Consider the following 20387-nt stretch of genomic DNA (forward strand, 5'->3'; position numbering starts at 1 on the left):
GCCATTTGATCTGAGGGCAACCTTTGCCCACATAACATTTTGTACAGTAACCATACTCGTGCCAGTAATGTGAATGGCTTTTTATCAAGAGGTTTGATTTTTCTACATTTACTATTGTGTGTTTTGTATTAGACATTGCAGTTGAAGTTGCACAGCAATTATACCATGTGTCTAGTATGTACATGTGACCACTGTTATCCATTTAGGGTTTTGCTTGATTAGCTTACAGCACGGGCGTCAAACACAAGGCCCGCGGGCCAAATCCGGCCCGCCAGACCTCGTCATGTGGCCCGCGCGAGGAGATAGCACGCAGGGCAGTGTGTCTCAGCTCCTGCCTAGGCCACCTCCTCTCACCCACCCCACCGCGGCCGCCTTACCTGTTCCTCCACTGTCGACGGCCATGTTCCTATAGGCACATATGTATGCGGCTACAGAAACATGGCCGCCGGCTCCTCATTTATTTGTTCTTCTCAGGTGTATGAAAGAAAGGGGATACTCTAGTAACAAAGGAAAAATATACTCCCAGCACAGGAAAAGTATCAGCATATGAGATGTAAATACTACATAATTATAGAAATACAGATATCATAGTTTGCATATATTTGCAAAGATATGATTAAGCTGCCGGGCCGCATCCTGGCGTCTCTGTTTCTGGGGATCTCTCTGCGTCATGTAATTGCATACAGTATAATAGCACTTTCATGAATATATCTAAGAGCATTTGGAGGATCTTGGCATACTTCCTGGCAGTTGGCTCTCCATTTAGATCTATTTTTGTATGTTCTGTTGCCATGTAGTGTATCAATATGCAAAGCCACATTATGACATCGCTAAATTGATTATAGTTAGAAAATGGTTACAGATTTGCCAGTTGTCATGTGGGTGTGGTCCAAAACAAAGAACTATTAGTAGGTGATTAGTCTGTATGCAGTGTATTAGGTGTGTGGGTTTTTTTTTACCTGTTATTATGACGGGCATCTATATTCCTGCTCTATAGAGGTTGGACAGGAAATAGTCTACTTGTGTTACTGGTCCTGACACCACTTATTCCATTGTATCCTTAGTAGGTGAATTTAGGCCCAGTCCATTAGGTTTGTACATCTGTTTCAGATATTATTTCCAGTGAATTCTTCTCTTTGCCCCATCTGGAGTGGGAGACATATGTGAGGGTTGGGGGAAGAGTATTTGGGCTCAAGTCTTCTTTGGGACACACCGTGTGGAATTATTGTATAGATTTCTTTGTCCAAGTGAACAAATGAACTTTCTGTCCCTGCAATGACGTGGCTTCACTAAGGGCAGGTATTGGTGTATGCTAAGCTGGGTATACACTGGAGCGATAGACATTCGTTCTGACATTGCTCAATCACACCAGGCATCTTGCTGTGCATAGCGGATTGAGGCTAGATGTATGAGGACACATTTATATGTTGTTTCATGTAGTGGCAGGTGCTTGCCAGAACCATTTTGGCTGCTGCTGGGGTTAATTAGGCTGGAGCATTTAATTAGACAAAAGCGATTAATTAGACTTGAGCGTTTGAAGTTAAGGGAGACATAAAGCCTATATAAAGATATTTGGAGATGCAACACTTGATGCCGTGGGTAGAATTCCAGCAATTTTTCAGGGCTTAGACGTATATTCAACATCGCCGTACTGTACTTTTTGCCCTTTTCTGGAGATCCTTTTTTTTTTTTTTTTTACTTCCGATCGGGCGATAGTTGGATTTTTTCTTTTATAAGATGCAGGGCTTATTCATATCGGTCCTCAGGCTTTTTCTTTTCTCACTCAGTTTAGCGTCTGAGTTGCACAGTGCAGCTGCATGCAGTGTTGTCACCCACGGTACTCATGCATTATACTTTGTTAGGCATGTGAATAAACACCTATTCAGTACAACAGTGAGTTGTGGGACACATGGTGTAGCGCCTGTGGAGCGCCAGACTGGGCTATTTGGTACAATCTGAAGATAGGTGGAAGTGGACACATCTGTATTATAATTGGTTTACCTGCTAGGTAAGTGCCTAGCCTTAACAATTGTGTTCTGTTCTATTCCAGCATGGAAGTAACCTGATAGGCATGTCTGACCTGAATGTTCCAGAGCAGCTGTACCAGTATATGGTGGGAGGGCACAAAAGGTCGCATGTGGGTGTCAACCGAGAGAAACATAAGTCACCAAGTTACCAGATCAAGGTAAGCGACTTTCCTGAATTAAATTATTTTTGGGTACTTATGTAATATCTGGGCTCCCGTTTTTCTTATGAGACCGCGTCCCCTTGCGGGGCTCGCTGCGCTCGCCACGCTTCGGGCACGGTGGCTCGCTACGCTCGCCACACTATATAAAATCAACTCCATGCGTAGTTGGATAGTAGGGGTATGAAAAAATGGGGTGCATTTAACATGGGAGCCCAGATAATACATAAGTACCTATTTTTGTAAGTACCATGCAGCCATCAGGGGATTTCTACAGTTTCTTGATGACCAGAATCAGTTGTGTATTTTGTGCTGCTTTGGAAGAACTGTAGTTTCTAGGTTAATGTGATTTGTATACACTACCCTGGATCTGTTCTAGCTGGAATACACAGGGTCTGTTCCTGGTCCTGCATCAACCTGCATCTCTTTTAATCTGGTGATAACACAAATGGTGCCCATACTCATAAATTGCAGCGGCAAATGGCACGTGTCAAATGGCAAATGGTATAATGCTGCACATTATATCTATTGCATTGCATGTGCGATTGAATGTGGTTTCTTACCACATGCGATTGCTCGTAATGCGATCTGTGGAGTGTAGCAGGGCTGGCGGGCAGCAGAATAAAAAAAAAAATCAAAAACACTGGGCAGCCCTCTAATTGGCTGAACCCAGTCTTTTGAGAAAAAAATAAAAAAAAATTCAAGTTCTGGCGCCCGCCGCTACTACCGTCACACGCCAGCCCTCTTCCAGCACCCGATTGGGTGTTGGAAAAAAGCACTTTTTTGGTGCGATCGGATGCCATGGGAAATAGCATCCGATCGCACAAGTGTAAGGACACCATAACATTTCACAAGTCAGTCCTTCACAAATACAATCTTAACACTGATTTAGCTGCTTGGTCAGGATTGTAGGAGAATTCTCTATTATTGTCCAGTAGCCCTTTTATCATACACATGTCTACGTACATCTAGCCTACTTTTGCATTAAATATCCAATATCCATTCTAGTTCTAGCACATGGCGCAACCAGCAGTGTGTGACTGTCTCTGTATATGCATAAGATATACTACATTACGCTGTTTTCCAGTAAGACAATTTAACGTTCTATTTCTTATGCAGATGCAGTCGCGCACTGAACATATATTTGCTGCATATCATTTTCATCAGCAGAAGCTGCTTGTGCATTCTATTCCATTTTGCAAATAAGATGCTATTTAGTGGAAAAGGTCTAAAAAAAAAAACCTCTCTTTTGTTTAAAATTAATTGTGGTCTCAAAAAAGATGCCTGGCATTAGTAACATGGATCTTGCTTGTTATGTATAATGCAACTTGTATCTCATGGAGGATAGATGATTGTGAACACATTTGTATTGCTACACTGCTTGCGCTGTTTGACAGTTTCCAACAAAAGCTATTTCTTTCCTTCCTGTATGTTGCAAAACTTCCAGAGTTCTAGGAAATGTTAATGATCTCTGTACACTGAAACCAGACAACTGTCAAAGACTTATAGTTACCTGTTTAAACAAATAATGTAGGAGTCTACTGTTCTATTAATGGGCTCTACAATTTGCTTTGCAAACTACAGTTATCTTTACAGATTTGTGCTTTCTTATTATTGTGCAGAATTCTTTATGAGTATGTGTGTGGCTTGGTGGGGATAGGCTGGGGGAGGGGTGGCTTAGGGTTACAATACTTTCCAAATCCACCAGAATGTCAGTCAGCAATTTATTTTTTTCAAAATTATTTATTGTAAGAATGAAAAATACAAAACAAAATGTAAATATTGGTCAAGCACAAACAACATTGGCAAAAGAATATATTAAATATTTCACTCCAGGGACACTTGTAAATATATATATATATATATATATATATATATATATATATATATATATATATATATATATATATATATATATATATATATATATATATATATATATATATACAGGGCTATTTTTGTGCAGGCTCTAGCAGGAACTGTGGCCCTTATTCTAGTTCACTCTTTCTGACAAAATATTTCTCAGATGGACAAAACCATGTGCACTGCAGGTGAAGCAGGTGTTACTTGTGCAGAGATACTTAGATTTGGGTGGGGTTTTACACCTGCCTCACCTGCAGTGCTCATGGTTTTGTCCATCTAAGAAATATTTTGTATATATATATATATATATATATATATATATATATGTATATCAAGCATTACAGATATATTGTATCTGGTGAAACAGGAACTTGTATGCATTTTGACCGTCAGGAACCCAAGCACCAGAATATTAAAACCAGTGAGATCTATATTGCACTGTAAAAATAAAGCTGTCTGTATTTTCCGTGCACAGAAATGAAATAACTCACCCAAATCTGACTCTGCACATATTACATCTGCCCCACCTGCAGTGCACATGGTTTTGTCCATTTGAGAAGGAATTTGCCTTTGCAAGTGAACCACAATAACCCCCAGAGTGTAAATCTATTTTAGTATGTTATGAAAAAAGTGCTATTATTCTTGGATGGTTTCTGGGGTGCCCTATTACAAGCTAAAAATGTTAAAATGGACTTGATTATTTAAATGTTAATGCCTCAGATTACTATGGTTTAAGCTTATTTTGTATCTTCTGGACTCTCATTAAAATGTAAATGTTCATGCCCAAGAAAGTTGACAAGCTCATTTTCTGGCGTGCCAAGAAATACATTACACTTCAGAGTTGCCGTTTGTTTGTAATGCTGTTCCTGTAATGTGTGTGCTGTGACCTAGATATTTTTCATCTATTGGATGTTAATCGTGAATGACTCTGTATTGTTTATACAGGGTTAAATTGTTCCAGCTTGTCTTTCATTTCACTGTTTTTACAGGAAGGAGACACCATCAATGTGGATGTCACATGTCCTGGAGCAACGCTGGCATTAGCTATGATCTACTTAAAAACTAACAACAGGTAACAGTGGAGAAAAACAGGATGCTTTAGGGATGAATATCCTTACTAATACCCCTTTTACACCGCTGCAAAAACACAGGTTTTTCCCTCCTGGACCTGAGTCAGTGGTGGTGTAAAAGGGGTTAACTTGTGTTCCTTTACACGGGACTTCTACCCAGGTCCTGACCAGGGTAGAACACGGGCAGGACCTGGTTAGAGGGCAGTGTAAATGGGTACGCTAGGTCATCTGACCGTCCGCAGGTTGGACGGGACACACACACACAGCCTCCGCTGCTGTACTCTGCAGACAGCAGCGGAGGCAGGGAGGAGGCACATAGATGCCTGTGTGCGGCATCTATTCACCTCACGGATGGGTTACTGGGGGCAGCCCAGCATCTTACCTTGGTGCTGTGCTTGCCCCCAGCGTGGCGGTCCGGGTGCTTGGAGAAGATGTCATTTCCAAGCGCCGGCTCAGGAACCTCCTCCGCTGGGGGTTTGGTGTGCAGGTGAAATTTGCCGGTGTAAAAGGTAACAAAATCCGGGTCACACCCGGGTTGAAGCTGGCCCCACAAACCCAGATCCGACCTAGCGTTTTGGTGTAAAAGGGGTATAAAGAAACATTCTGAAGTTCAAAAAGTTGAAACTTTATTTTGTTGAACTGTTGGGACATCACAGGCCCATGGTGTTGTAGCAAGGCTGCATGCTAGTCTCGTTCCCTAACAAGGCATAATGCTGCAGACAAGGTCTGTTGGACATATTTAAAAAATATTTATAAAGAGGATAATAGTAAAACTACTGAATTGTTCATTCAAATTATAGCCTTATTTCATCACCATTGTATTCACTATGAAGCCTAGAACTGGTTGTATGATTAATTGTCTCATGTATGCTGGAAAATATTTTTTTGTTTATTTTTGTTTTGTCTTTTTAGGTCAATTGCTGATTGGCTTCGAGCTCCAGATACTATGTACTTACTCGACTTTGTTAAACCAGAATTCCTTCTATTAAGAGTATGAAATTCTTCTTTCCTTACTTACACGCTTATAATTATGCACATGATCAGTAAATAAATCCAAAGCTGGTAATGTTGGGCTGAAAATCAGTAACACTTTATAAATATGTTGACTCTCTCAGCATTTTATATGACCTTGAATTGTTATCCAATTACTGATTTGTAAAGTAGAAGTAAACCTCCTCAAAAATCTCTTCTGCACTATGTTTTTTTTTTATTTTTTATTACAGACTCTTGCAAGATGTCTTATTTTATGGGATGACATTCTCCCCAATTCACAATGGGTGAACAGCAATGTGCCCCAAGTAAGTACATGTTTTTTCAAGGTGCGTACACATTCTGGACAGCTCATGTTTTCCATTGTATTTAGAGTAAGGCTGGGAACTGGCCCATCACATCCCTCATCCTGGTATTTTCTAATCTGAAGAAAAAAAGTGTTATTTCCCCATGTGAAAATAAGCTTAAAACTTTATTTTATATTTTGAGTTACTTGACTTTAACTTACAACATTTTCTGTATCGTTCAGTGAGCACACTGGAACGAGATTGGGCACTTATAAAATCTCAAGTTCTTTTCCATCTCGGAAGCCTGGTAGGAAGCTCTGCATTGCCAGCTGGAGCTGGACACTTGTGTTATTGATGCACATGGCAACCACTGTAATTTTAAATTGCCAGCAGCAGACTGTGCAACAAAGGCGCAGCTGCCAGGTAATGCACTACCCATGCTGGGAGATGCACAAGAGGAGCGGGTGCAGGGTCCCCAATGGTGATATTTAGGTTTGGGCTCTGTGGCAGCAATGCAATAGGTAGAGAGGGTGCAGAAAGTGGTGTGCTGGGCCCCTAGAGGAGGGGTTGATCCCTACAGCACTTCCTCCTTGATGTGCTTTCCAGGCTAGCCCACCAAAGGACGCTATGGAGACCTTTTATGAGGCCAGCAGCAGCGATGCCTGCTCCTCGTGGTCTGCCCAAAATAAATGTGAAAGGTTTTTGTTTATTTTCCCTTTGGGCTCTCTTCATCTCTGTATCTTGTGGCTACAGCTTTGCAGATATCCTCTTCTTTCTTTGTCTGGGAAGGTTAGAGGTGCCCAGACACAGGTCCAATTTGGCCTGTTTTCACCTGATTCCGAAGGATGGCGTGAAAAGTGGCCAAATCGGACCCGTATTGACATTCCATTTGATCCGATGTGCGGATCGGAGCCGGAGATCATACATATGATGCATTCGAAAGCCTCCGTTTATTTTTGAAAATCCTCAAAATTTTGAATTCTCCTGCGAACACTTTTTTCCCAAAATATATCTGTTTCGGCAACAATGTAAATACAATTAGGAGCATGTGATTTTAGAAGTAGATTTTCTGGAATTGATCAGGGCTGATGACCTATTTGATGGTCCTCCCTTAGCACATTTGTAAATACTTCATTCTCCACTAGAGTATGTCATAAGTGGACGTAACAATATACTGGAAGACATTTTATTTCACAATGGTCACAGGATTATATAGTTTCCTAACTATTTTGTCAGATTATCTGTATTGTAAAGCTGTAATCCGTTTTCGATGTGATCAGGGATTGAACATCCCTTAGATTGTGTTTTACGAAACAATCTACACTTCACTCACTTGAAATAAAAAATGTTTTGTTGTAGATCGTCACAGCCAACAGCGTTTCACTGCATGCAGCCGAGCAACCTGTATCTGAGGATTTAAACCTGGAAACTCTGGCGTAAGTATCAGGAGCAGTTCCAAGACCATCAGGAGAACATTTACCATCACCATTTTATTTCATTTCAGATCAGTATCAAAGTATGCCATTCTAATAAAACAGAATGGAAATCAAGACAGCCAGGTGCAGCTATTGCTGCGTATTCTACCAAACTATTTGTTGATCTGGGTTCACTATTTTGTTGTTTATGTCCCACTAACGTGTGTGGCTAGTCTAGTTCAGTCCTATTATTGTGGTAGCTAGACATTAGAAATATTGATGATGTTATAAATATTTAGTAAAGTAATTTGTATCTACTTACAAAATGTTAAGTACACAGGGAGATGCTGAATAATGAATTATTCAAATGTTTCTCCTGTCCTCTGAAGAGTAATATACATGGTACTATGGGCTGAGTTCTGCCATGTTGCGACAGTGGTGGGTCTGCACATGTGCGTTTATGCACATGTGCAAACCCCAGGAGCGGACTATCCGGGCCGTTCGCTCCAGAGGGGGCGGGTAGGAACGGACATTGGACCGGAGCAGGGGAACCACCCAGCGTTTTTTTATGGTCATCCCCACGAAACCACTTGGCATTCCCTGGGAACGCAGGTGGGCCGATGCCTGCTTGTGGCAGGCAGCTGATGTCACACAACGCCACCGTCCGCCCATCTTCGGCTGACATAAGTCAGTTTTCACTCACCTTTTATTTTCCGTGGCCGCTAAATGATTTCTGTCCCCTTCGGCAGCATGTAAGGGAATGTGTTCTCGCAGGCGTTCATCACTCGCTAGCTACAGAATATACTCTGCCTAGCAAGCACATCTGAATCAGGCCCTATCTTTGACTTAACTCATTGCAGCTACTGGTTATTTTCTTTTATTTTCTAAAATAAAAATGGAGGTTATATGATTTGTTGCTTTTGGGTACAGTACATTTTTCATAAAAAAAAAATCCCCGTAGAACAGTGATGTCAAACGCATGACCCCTCCAGCTGTTGTAGAACTACACGTCCCAGCACGCCCTGCCACAGTTTTAGCAATCCATTATATAAAATCTGTGGCAGGGCATGCTGGGACGTGTAGTTCCACAACAGCTGGAGGGGTCATGCGTTTGACACCACTTCTGTAGAAGTCAGTTTGCACTTATTGTATTATGTCCACCCATGTCTCTTTCTGTGTATGGTCCACACAGCCATAGTTTGTTGCTTGTCTTCCATCTTCTGGGTAAAATGACACCTCAGCCTTTGCCTTGCAGTCCCAGTTCTCTGCTGCTAATGTATTTGTATACGTCTTGTTGCAGACAAGCTCATGTTTACATAATTGCCGGAGCTTGCTTGGCCCTGGGATTCCGGTTTGCCGGATCTGCAAACTCGGCTGCTTTTAATTGCCTGGTAAGAACGTTATTTACCGTCTTGCGAATAGAACCTCCTCACCAATGTGCTCTTATCTGATGTTTTGTTTCTTTTCCCAGTGTAAATTTGCAAAAGACTTTGAATGTTTGTCTGGACAAGCTGGTACCACAGTAAGTTGTTATCTTCATCAGGAACATTACGTCACTGAAACAAACGATTTTATGTTGCTTGGTGAGAATTAGAAGCTGTGACTGTGTGGCAGCGATGAATATAGCCTCAGCCCTGTTTGCGTTTGTTATGTTTATACGAAGGTGCTGCTACTGTCACGTATTATTTTGTATTGAGAACTGCAGCTACTGTACTGTTTGGTGATCAACAAGCCTAGATTGCTGGTTTGGACTAACATGTTAATTGGCAACAAGCCTTGATGTTGCTTTTGATGATTTACAAAGTTAATCATTAAAAAAAAAAAAAACAACTTCTGTAATGTTTTGGCATACAGATTGAAGACATCGTATTCTCTTATATCTTCCCCTCTCTCTCCAAGACAGGTCATTATAACCTCGAGACATGTCTGAGCGTGGTGCTGTTATCTCTGTCCATGGTGATGGCGGGCTCTGGCAATCTGAGAGTTCTCCAGTTATGCCGGTTCATGCACAAGAAGACTGGTGGGGAGATGAACTATGGCTTCCACCTGGCTCACCACATGGCACTGGGTCTTCTGTTCTTGGGTGGTGGGAGGTGAGTTGCAGTCTTTTATATGGATCCTGTCCTAGAGCTTTAGAAGTACCGCTTTCAGGAAATATTGGGGAAGATGTATGAAGCAGTGATAAAGTGGCAGGTACTTTATCACTGACCAATCAGCTCCTAGCTGTCCCTTTTTAAACCTAACCTGTAACTTAACAGACCGGAGTTGATTGGCCAGTGATAAAGTGCCCCTCAGTCTGATCTTGTAGACTTACCTTAGCACTCTTGTGATTCTATATTGTATGTGGACATTATTTCACAATGTGTTTCTTGAGACGCTCTTTACTGTCCTGTAACTATGGAATTTTCTCTGTTGCCGTATGGGGAACACAGACTATTAGTTGAGGCTTCAGCACCATTGTAGTCCCATTGAAACCCCTTCCAGTAATAATGCCTTTAATATTGAAAGCATGCAGTCTCTATCAGAGACTCGTTCTGATAAATGTTCTGAAATTTAGGACCGCGCACATAGCCGTACAGCAGGAGTGGGGAACCTTTTTTCATAGACGGGCCATTTGTAATGGAAGAAATCCTTTCAGGGGTTGGATCAAAATTATCACCTTTAAAAGTATCCAGATTACCCCCTCTGGCTGCCGCTCAGTAACTGCAGTCGACGCCCGGCTGTCGCGTGATCTCGCACCCGCCTGCATCACTCCCCACCTCACGCGAGACTCCGGTCCTTTCCTTGACTCCAATACAGACAGACGGGATGGTGGGTGGGCCACACAAACTGGCTATGCGGGCCGTTTACGGCCCGTGGGCCCGAGGTTCCCCACCCCTGCCGTACAGGGTTGGATATCTGCTTCTATCTCACGGCATCTAAACTGAAAATTGCCAGTTTACTCTTCCTATTCCAGCAACCTCTGCATCCCATTTCAGCATATCCTGTCCCTCTCCTGGTGGTGGTCCTCTGTGCTCTGTAATATCAGTCCAAAAGGTAGCGAGTCATTCCAGTGATGCCCATCTTAGACCACCATTAGTTGTGCTTCTATCTTAGACTCTTCTATTGATGCTTCAGGGCATGTGACCACAGGTTATTTGAATACAGAAAATAAATGGGAAAATGCCTGTTATCCATGAGTCTAATTCCTGTGCATTAGTTTGATTATTCTCTCCGGCACTCATTTTGCTGAAGGTCCAGAGAAATCTGATATCTATTATGGAATGAAGGACCACGTTCATCTTAAATATCAGCACCCGTTACTGTAATTTGACATTAACCTTGAACTATTGCCATACAGAGTTTACCGTTTAAAGCTCTGTCTAAGGAACCATGAATTTTTTTCTTGTATGGTCCATTTTTTTGGTGACTATATAATCCATAAATGTAGTGTTCTTTGATGGCGCCTTGGATGAGGTGAATGTAGTTTTCCTTTTACACAAATATCGTCCTGATTTGTAAAGTTCTGCAACAACATAAATATCAAAGCTGTATTCTCAGCTCTGGCATTTGCTAGTTGTCTGTCACTTTGGAGACCCACGGATGGGTGAGGTTATTTAATAGATGATCCTGCAGTGGGGTATGTCAAGCAATTTGCCGTAGTGCTTCAGCCCAGGTAAATAGCCCACTATCCGTATAATACAGGGGTTCTCAAACTTGGTCCTCAGGTCTCCACACAGTTCATGTTTTCCAGGTCACACGGCAGGTGCACAGGTGCATTCATTAATCACTGACACATTTGAAAAGATCCACAGGTGGAGCTAATTATTTCACTTTTCAGTCTGTGAGACCTGCAAAACATGCAATGTGTGGGGTCCTGAGGACCGAGTTTGAGAACCTGTGGTATAATGGTTCATTTTACTCCATTAGGTTGGGAGTACAAGGCTTCGGCATAGCACACAGGTCCTCAGGACCCCACACAGTGCATGTTTTTTCACAGAATGAAGTGAAATAATTAGCTCCACCTGTGGATTTTTTAAAATGGGTGGGGCCCTGAGGACCGATTTTGAGAAACTGTGGCATAGCAGATTGGCAAGGGCTGCCACCTAGTACTCCCTGCATTATTCACATGAGTTTGCCATATCGTCCTATACCCAAGGCAAGTGTTCTCCTCCTACTAATCTGTGGTATGCAATCATTATGGAAACTTTCAGAATGCTGCCATGGTCTTAATGTCAAAATTCACACTGTGTACATCAGGCATGTCCAAACTATGGCCCTCCAGCTGTTTGCGAAACTACAATTCCCATCATGCCTTGACACAGGTTTGCTATTAGGGAATGCTAAAAGTATTGCAAGGCATGCTGGGATGTGTAGTTTCACAACAGCTGGAGGGCCACAGTTTGGACATGCCTGGTCTACATGGACATAATGTTGACATTGTGTATGTCAATGTTTTGTACTATACCCCAACCTGTAACGAGTCTTTGTGTCCCCCCTCACTTACATCGGTCATGGGTGAACATTTATCAAAGCGTGGAGAGAACTAAAGTTCCAACCAATCCGCTTCTAACTATTATTTTACAAAAACTGCATGCAACAAAACAGTTAGAAGCTTATTGGTTGGTACTTTATCTACACCTTTTCTCAAAAGCTTGATACCTTTTTGTCAAAGGCACAAATTGAGAGAGCAGACCATCTCACTCTAGATTTTATCTCATTAAGGGCCACAGTACAGATATAAATCTATATGAAGAAACCACAATAATATTAACACACACAAAATCTTCTCATCCGAAAGTTAAATGAGTTAATACTTGTGTTATGATTAACACATCCTGTGTCCCACTTCCCACGTGGCTGTAGATGCTTTTAGCTGTGCAGATACTATTGTTCCAAGCGTACTTATATGGTTTCAGCGACCTTGTGAGTGTCTTCTGTCCCAGCACGCTGCATATTGATTGTATGGTGTGCCTTTAGGATAGTCTCTGGTGGGTTTGTTTTCTACTATATAATGTGATTGTGTACTTTTTTTCAGGTATTCATTGAGCACTTCCAATTCTTCTATAGCAGCCCTACTGTGTGCTCTCTATCCGCACTTTCCTGTCCACAGTACAGATAACAGGTAAATGCCACTCACTGATTGGCCTGGTTAACCTCACAATCCATTTATTTATGTGCAATGGAGTGTTTATGTCTTTCTATGTCATTTGGCAGTAGCCAAAAGTTGGTCATACTGTGTTTTTCATCCAAACAGAGAATATCATTGGTGTAAGCTATTTGCTACAGGTACTGTGTAGTGACAGCTGGTGGGTGTTGTGTAGGGAGAAGGAGCGTCTCCTGTATATACTCAAGTATAAGTCAACCTGAATATAAGCCGAGGAACCTAATTTTACCACAAAAAAACTGGGAAAACTTGTGGACTCGAGTATAAGCCTAGGGTGGGAAATGCAGCAGCTACTGGTAAATTTCCCTGTATAATAATATCAGAACACCACAGGCTGCTCCCCCTGCATAATAACAGGACATCACAGGCTGCTCCCCCTGCGTTGGACACCACAGGCTGCTCCCCCTGCGTTGGACACCACAGGCTGCTCCCCCTGCGTTGGACACCACAGGCTGCCCCCCCTGCGTTGGACATCACAGGCTGCTCCCCATGCATAGGACACCACAGACTACCGCCGCCGACCTCCTCCAGTGTCCGCTCATTTGGGAGGGTTGCATGTGGCTGCTGCTGAACTTCTACAGGGATGTAGGGAAGGATGTGGTCATTTGGTCTACAGTCATTAGGTCAACACCATTAGGTCGACATGGGTGTAGGTCAGGGTTGCCGACCCTCCCGGAATTCCCGGGAGTCTCCCGAAAATCATGTAAATGCCGCAATCCGCGGGTCTCAGAGGAGGGGGCGGAGCTAAAATGGCACAATCGTGTAATTTTAGCCCCGCCCCCTCCACAGTGATCAGTAATTTCTCCTATTACCCGTAATGGCTTAATGACGTCATGGTCAAGCCTCGCCCCCGATCGGGTAAGGAAAGTCTCCTCTCCGGGCTTCTCCCGGAGAGGAGCATTTAAAAGTCGGCAACCCTGGTGTAGGTCGATATAGGAAAATGTCGACATGGTTCTAGGTCAAAAGGACATTAGTTCGACAGGTCGTTAGTTCGACAATGTCTAGGTCGACATTCAAAAGGTTGACATGGGGTGTTTCACTGTTTTTTGAGTGGACATGTGCCGACAGGCGTTATTTCGTGCCCTACCATCCACTAGGGCGTGCTGGGAGAATAAAATAGTGTGCCCGACGCATAGTGAGCGGATGCGGTGCACTTGAAACTGTGTGCATGTCGACTGTGTTGACATTCAGGTAAAAAAACAGCGAAAAACCCCATGTCGAGCTTTTGGCTGTCGATATAGGCATTTATGAACTAATGACCTGTCGAACTAACAACCTTTTGACCTAGAACCATGTTGACATTTTTCCATGTCGACATTTTCCCATGTCGACATAGACCAATGTCGACATTTTCCCATGTCGACATAGACCAATGTCGACCTTTTCCCATGTGGACCTAGACCAATGTCGACCTTTTCCCATGTCGACCTAATGGTTTCGACCTAATGACACTCAACCATCATGCTGTAGACCAAATGATCCCAACCTGTAGGGGGGGGCGCCACGTCGCTGACCAGTTCCACGGGGGTGGGAGGGGTATTACGCGGCCGCCGCTGACCTGCTCCTGCGTCTGCTGCTGACTTACTCCACGTCGCTGCCCTGCTGTAGCGCCCAGGCCTCCTGCACTAGACATGTCCTCAGTGCAGGAGGCCGACGGCCATGTTACTATAGCCGTGACCATGTTATTAAAGCCACTGACTCGAGTATAAGCCGAGGGGGGGTCTTTCAGCCAAAAATAAAAGGGCTGAAAAACTCTGCTTATACTCGAGTATATACGGTAAGTATTTGTGTTTAACTAGTGGCTCTTATAACACTAGTATAGTTAATATTGAATGTGTTCTTATAGAAACCACAAAGCATGTATAGGATGCTCATTGTAGGCTACAATACTCCTTGTAGGAAGTAATAATACAAAATACCTATAATATAGGGGATATGGTCACTAGGTTGACACTGAAGGACAACCTACATTAGGTTGGCCACTAAATGTCAACAGGGCTTAGGGCGACACATGAAAAATGTCGACATGGCTAAGGTCTATGGGGTCGAAAGGTCAACTCAAGCATTAGTTTGACAATGGGAGGATCAACAGTCAAAAGGTCGACGTGAGTTTTTCACATTTTTTTTGTACCAAATTTCACCGTTATATATCCCCAAATAATTTTCTGTTTGTGCAAATAGGTATCACTTGCAAGCGTTACGTCACCTCTATGTCCTGGCTGCTGAGCCAAGGCTCCTGGTCCCTGTGGATGTGGATACAAGCACGCCCTGCTATGTGCTCTTGGAAGTTACATACAAGGTTTGTAAGGAAGCTAATTGGACACTTTCATTTTCCCATAGATGTGCATAGTCAGTATGTCCCCTCATCAGGGCAATGTCTCAATAAAATGACACAATTCTGCTGTTCAGATGTCTAGAAGGAGGGCAGGTGTAGTCCCGACTCCCTGTTCCTCACACTTAGCCATACATTGGGGCGGTTTTAGCTTCTCAGGACCAGATCAGTGTAAAATTAGTGTTTGACCTTCAGGGTTGACTCGTAGATCTCTTGCAGCATTATTGTATAGCCTGTTCATGCAACCAAACATGGGGTGATGCCGTTATCTTAGGGCCACATATACAATCATAAAGATTCTATGGAATTGGATTTTATTCCCTTCTCATTTTAAAATATTTAATTAATTAAAATGGCAAATAACACCTCTAGGAATAAAAATAACCATTGCATTATATTGAGAAGTTATTGAAGGGAATTAAGAGCAAATTTCAGTTGGTAAAACGAGTCATAACTGAAAACTCATTATGGAAATAACAGCCATATATAAAATAATAAAGTTTTATGTTAGTTCAGGCTAATCTCGAGATCCTCTAGACAAATCTGAAGTGGTTGTGGTAATTTTCTAGAGCTTTGATCAAGGAAGGTTTATGTGTAGGCATTGTGTGAACAAGATAGCGTTGAAAAATCTGCTCCAGCTTATTCCGCCTTTGAGAAAACCGCGTTGACATTTTTTTCCAAATGCCTTGCAATATCTCCTTAACGAAAAGAGCTAGAAGGCTGAAAATGCAGAATTAGACTTGTAGGCATTGTGTGAACAAGATAGCGTTGAAAATAGTAATACCCCTTTCACACCAGCCTTAATTCCCGGGTTGGGCCTGGGAACAACCCGTGAGTAGTGCGTGTGTAAGGTTCTTGGGCCAAAATCCCAGGAAAATGGAGCAGGGTTGTTCTCGAGTTCAACCCAGGATCCTGGCTGGTGCGAAAGGGGTAGGGGTACTCACCCGGTTTGCCGGTCCTCGGTGCGTGCTGTCAGGCCAAGGATCCACACAGGTGGCGGATGCAGATGACAGCACAGGTGGTGTATGAAGATGGTGCAGCTCTACGGCACCCTCACTGCAGCCGGTGAGCTGCGTCATCTGCTCACGCCGTCTGACCTGTCATCCGCGCCCACCGCCTGTGTGGATCCCCGGCCTGCATCAAGGACTGGCAACCAAGGGTGAATACATTCCACCGCATTCCCGCCTCCTTCCCACACCAGAAAATGCAGGGACTTTTTTGGTGTGAAGGCCAAACCGGGAATGCCCCGGCTTGATCCCTGGGCCATAATCGCGGTGGGTCCCTGCATTTTCTGGTGTGAAAGGGGATTTAGTGACAAATGCAGTAAGAGAAGAGTGGTAGTGCTCTACAGTGCACACAATGGCTAAGAGTGGTACTGCAGTAGCTGTGCTCGATTAGAAGGCTTCAGACAATCACCGCTCATCCTGTCCCACCTCTCCTTTATGCTTTTCTTTTACCTGCTTTCATGAGTCATCAATTACATAGACAAATCTTTCCCATGAATGCCTCCTCTCCCACAGTGTTGCTATGAGCTGTCTCTCTGAGTGCTTTTGCTTCCTACTGTAGCTCCATGTGTGCACTTATTTCCACTACCCATACTGTATGTATATTTTTCTCTTGCCTGACCAAGCTACCTATGTGCATCCATCATCTCCCCTTCCCATATGTACCTCTGCCCCTGTCCCCATGAATGCCTCTGATCACTGCCTCCACAATTGTGCCTATGATCTTCCCTCCTGGTATGTGCCTCTTACCTCCCCTAAGCGTGCCTCTGAGTCTCCCTTCCCATGTGCACCTCTGGCATCAGCCTCCCCATGTGTTCCTCTAACATCTCCTCTTCATATGCTTCTATGCCCCTCCTCCCCCCACATTTTTTTCTCTGACCACCTCTCCCTGTGTGTACCTCTGATCCCTCTTTCTCTAGCTGTATCTCTGCCTTGGCCACCATCCTTACTGTGCGGCACTGTATAATTTGGTGGTGCCCAATACAGGAACTTTAATAAGACTCAGCACTTTTTCCACGGTCATTCCTAAAAATGTGTTTAGAAATAGTGTTCTGTCTAACACACTGCATTTTACAAAACCTGCAGTTCCTCTTCCCCGCCTGGGGTGTTGCTCTCTGCTGTGGTGCTTCCAGTACGATCTGTATTTTAGCACTGATATGCAGACCTGTGCTAGTAGCTCCACAGCAGAGTGTGACACCCCAGGCAGGAATAGGAAATGCATAGGTTTTGAAAGAGGCAGGGTGCTAGAATGACCAGTACATAAAATATAAGTAATGTACTTACTTAGACTTAATTGTCATTAGTGACGGCAGGGTTCATCTTGCCAGCACTGTGATAGCCAAAGGCAGGGAATCTCTAGTAACCACACAGGGATTGGTTTAGGGCGGCTTGCTTGGCATCATCAATATGGAAGTGCAATGGTTGAAGGTCTTGGGCAATCTGCTTTAGCCATGTTGGCACATCACATGCTTTTTTCCATCCATCCAGGCGCGTGTTATGTACTTACCATATGGTATTCTCTTAGGCGCCATTCTGCAGGCGTGTCCGAACCACTTTAAACACTATAATAGGTTTCAAATGTGGGTTGGCCTTGGCATTGTTTTCCAATGGTTTCATTTCTCCAGCAGTCTGCTAGTTATATTTGTAGTTCGGAAGCATCAACGTCTTCATCTGGTGGGTCCTTAACACTAATGCTCCGTACACATGGGGCGAGTTGAGCCTCCGTGCTGAGCGATAGTTCAATTTATATTTCAGTTTGAACACACCCCACTCAAATCTAACTCGCTTTGTACATGTTACATCTGCCCCACCTGTAGTGCAACATGGTTTTGTCCATTTTGCTAAAAAAAGCAGCGATCAGGTCTGAATAACCCCCAGAGAGAGAGAGCGCCCATACTCCTTGGTGTAGACAGGTGCACTTTATAGTATTTGGGTATTACATGTAGCACAGCACTGTTTAAATATTGTAGCAAAGGTAAAACGATATTGGTGGAGGGAGGATGGGGAGGGAATCTTGCCACCAGCTGCAAGGCCCTGTCTCTGTTCTAGCAGCTTGTTTGCACAGGACGCTTGAACATGCAAAGCAGCCACATGAAGTCTTAAATGCCAGAAAAAATGAAAGTACGCTTCTCTTTATGACGTCCTAATAATGGGGCAGATGTATTAAGCCTTAACAAGAGATAAATTCAAGTGTGATAAGGAGAGATAAACGTCCAGCCAATCAGCTCCTTACTGACTTTTTTTCAAACACAGCCTGTAACATGGCAGTTGGCAGGTGATTGGCTGGACGTTTATCTCTCCTTATCACCCTCGCATTTATCTCTTGTTAAGGCTTAATACATCTGCTTCATTGGACCCTATTTTACTTTGCTTATGAATAGATCTGTGTGATTGGCTGGAATGTAATATACATTTATAGAGGTGGGTTAGTGGAAATAGAGTTATGGAAAAATAACCATTTATTTGGGAAATTAGACTATACAGGGATTCAGGCTGTGATGAAAGATTAAGTGAGGAGCGTTGGGGGTTCTGTAGGTGGAATGGACAGATGGGAGTAATGGTGAATTACATCTCAGGAGATGGTATGTAAAGGGTCTAGGAGTGCGTGGGCTGTAAGGAGAAGAACCATTGTAACGTGCTGCTGACTGACCACTCGTTTATTTTGTTTGCAGAGCACTCAGTGGTATGAAGAGACCACAGAAGAACTTATGGCCCCCACCCTGCTGCCAGAGCTACATCTTCTTAAACAGGTGCGCAAACTAAATACTATATAATCATTTCTCCGATATTCCGGCTAAGACTTATGTCACACTTCACATGATTTGACACCCGTCTATCCCTTCTAGAACTGGGAACAAATGATGACCCCGTTAATGGTTTGTTTTCTCTGGTTCCAGTTGATAGATCTGCAGCAGGGGGTCAGGGAACTTTTTTACCTATTTATATTTAGAAACGCCGATGTTACCGCCTTGATTTGAAAGGATGAAATCACATCATTATAATACACACTTACCCCCAGAAATTGATGATATATCCTGCTATTACGTTACACAGCCTGGCAGCAATTGATGATGATGATTGCATATATGGCTGTGTGTGGTAAATTTTCCTCATCATCCATGGCTGCCAGGCTGTGTGTGGTATGGCCATTGGTAATGTGACATCCAGGCAAATATTAGTGTCAGTATTTCTAGATGATATAGTGACAGTCTGTGCAAATTTTTCCTGTAGACTAGAGATGGGTATACTTTGACAGGAGCCTATAATCAGGTAAAGAAACTCGGTGCTGCAGGGGCAGTACAGACTGAGCGCTGCTGAGATGGCGCAGAAACTAGTTTACTCTACTGAAGAAGCGGGCGGACTTCGAGGCAGGGTCCGAGGCATCACACAGGAGACTGTGTTATACACAAGGGCCTGATGCACTGCACTGCGTCAGGTCCTTGTACACTACAGTACTGTAACACACACAGCCCCGGGCATGCATATAAAATCTATATATATAGGTTCTATATGCAATGAAATGAAATTCCTGGGGGTAATGGACGGTCGGGCTGCCGAAACACAGCCGGGCATACTTATAGATTCATATGCATGCATGGCTGTGTCTCAGCAACGCAACTGTCCATTACCCCGAGGAATTTCATTTTTAACCATTTTGGGGTCATTTTCCCCTGTTCCCTGACCACTGATCTACAGTGTAGACCGACAATATATCTGCCCAAAAAGTTTGACATGCAATAGGTTGACAGGGTCACAATCTCGACATGAAAAAGGTAGATAGAAGACCAGGTCCACATGAGTTTTATTATATTTTTTAATGGCTTGTTCTTCACCATCCATGTCAGCATAGAGGAAGAATACAATAGTGTGTCGAACATAGCGAGATACCGAGCCTGGTGGGTGAATACACGTTACACTAATTGGGGGCCCATGTCGACACGGACACCAAAAAAAACCTCATGTTGACTTTTTCATGTGTACCTTTTTCATTTTGACATCATGACCCTGTGGACCTTTCCCATGGCAACCTTTTGACCCTGTCGATCTATTGCTAGTCGACCTATTGGGGTTGACCTATTTTCTGTCCAAGTAGAC

The 20387-nt window shown here is 43.3% G+C and overlaps 1 protein-coding gene across 1 annotated transcript in view; it reads left to right on the forward strand.

Annotated features, from left to right (window-relative positions):
• The window catches only part of ANAPC1 (anaphase promoting complex subunit 1), an 87603-nt gene that overhangs the window by 50763 nt on the left and 16453 nt on the right, over positions 1 to 20387 (forward strand). Inside the window, exons 31-41 of the mRNA XM_083175997.1 lie at positions 2051 to 2185; positions 5038 to 5120; positions 6031 to 6109; positions 6342 to 6416; positions 7755 to 7831; positions 9111 to 9201; positions 9282 to 9332; positions 9710 to 9903; positions 12828 to 12914; positions 15138 to 15255; positions 18965 to 19042. Coding sequence (XP_083032123.1) covers positions 2051 to 2185; positions 5038 to 5120; positions 6031 to 6109; positions 6342 to 6416; positions 7755 to 7831; positions 9111 to 9201; positions 9282 to 9332; positions 9710 to 9903; positions 12828 to 12914; positions 15138 to 15255; positions 18965 to 19042 — 1068 coding nt within the window. The remainder of the gene's footprint in view (positions 1 to 2050; positions 2186 to 5037; positions 5121 to 6030; positions 6110 to 6341; positions 6417 to 7754; positions 7832 to 9110; positions 9202 to 9281; positions 9333 to 9709; positions 9904 to 12827; positions 12915 to 15137; positions 15256 to 18964; positions 19043 to 20387) is intronic.

This window comes from Crinia signifera, chromosome 3 (genome assembly GCF_055691185.1).
Source record: "Crinia signifera chromosome 3, ASM5569118v1, whole genome shotgun sequence".
NCBI classification, from domain to species: domain Eukaryota; kingdom Metazoa; phylum Chordata; class Amphibia; order Anura; family Myobatrachidae; genus Crinia; species Crinia signifera.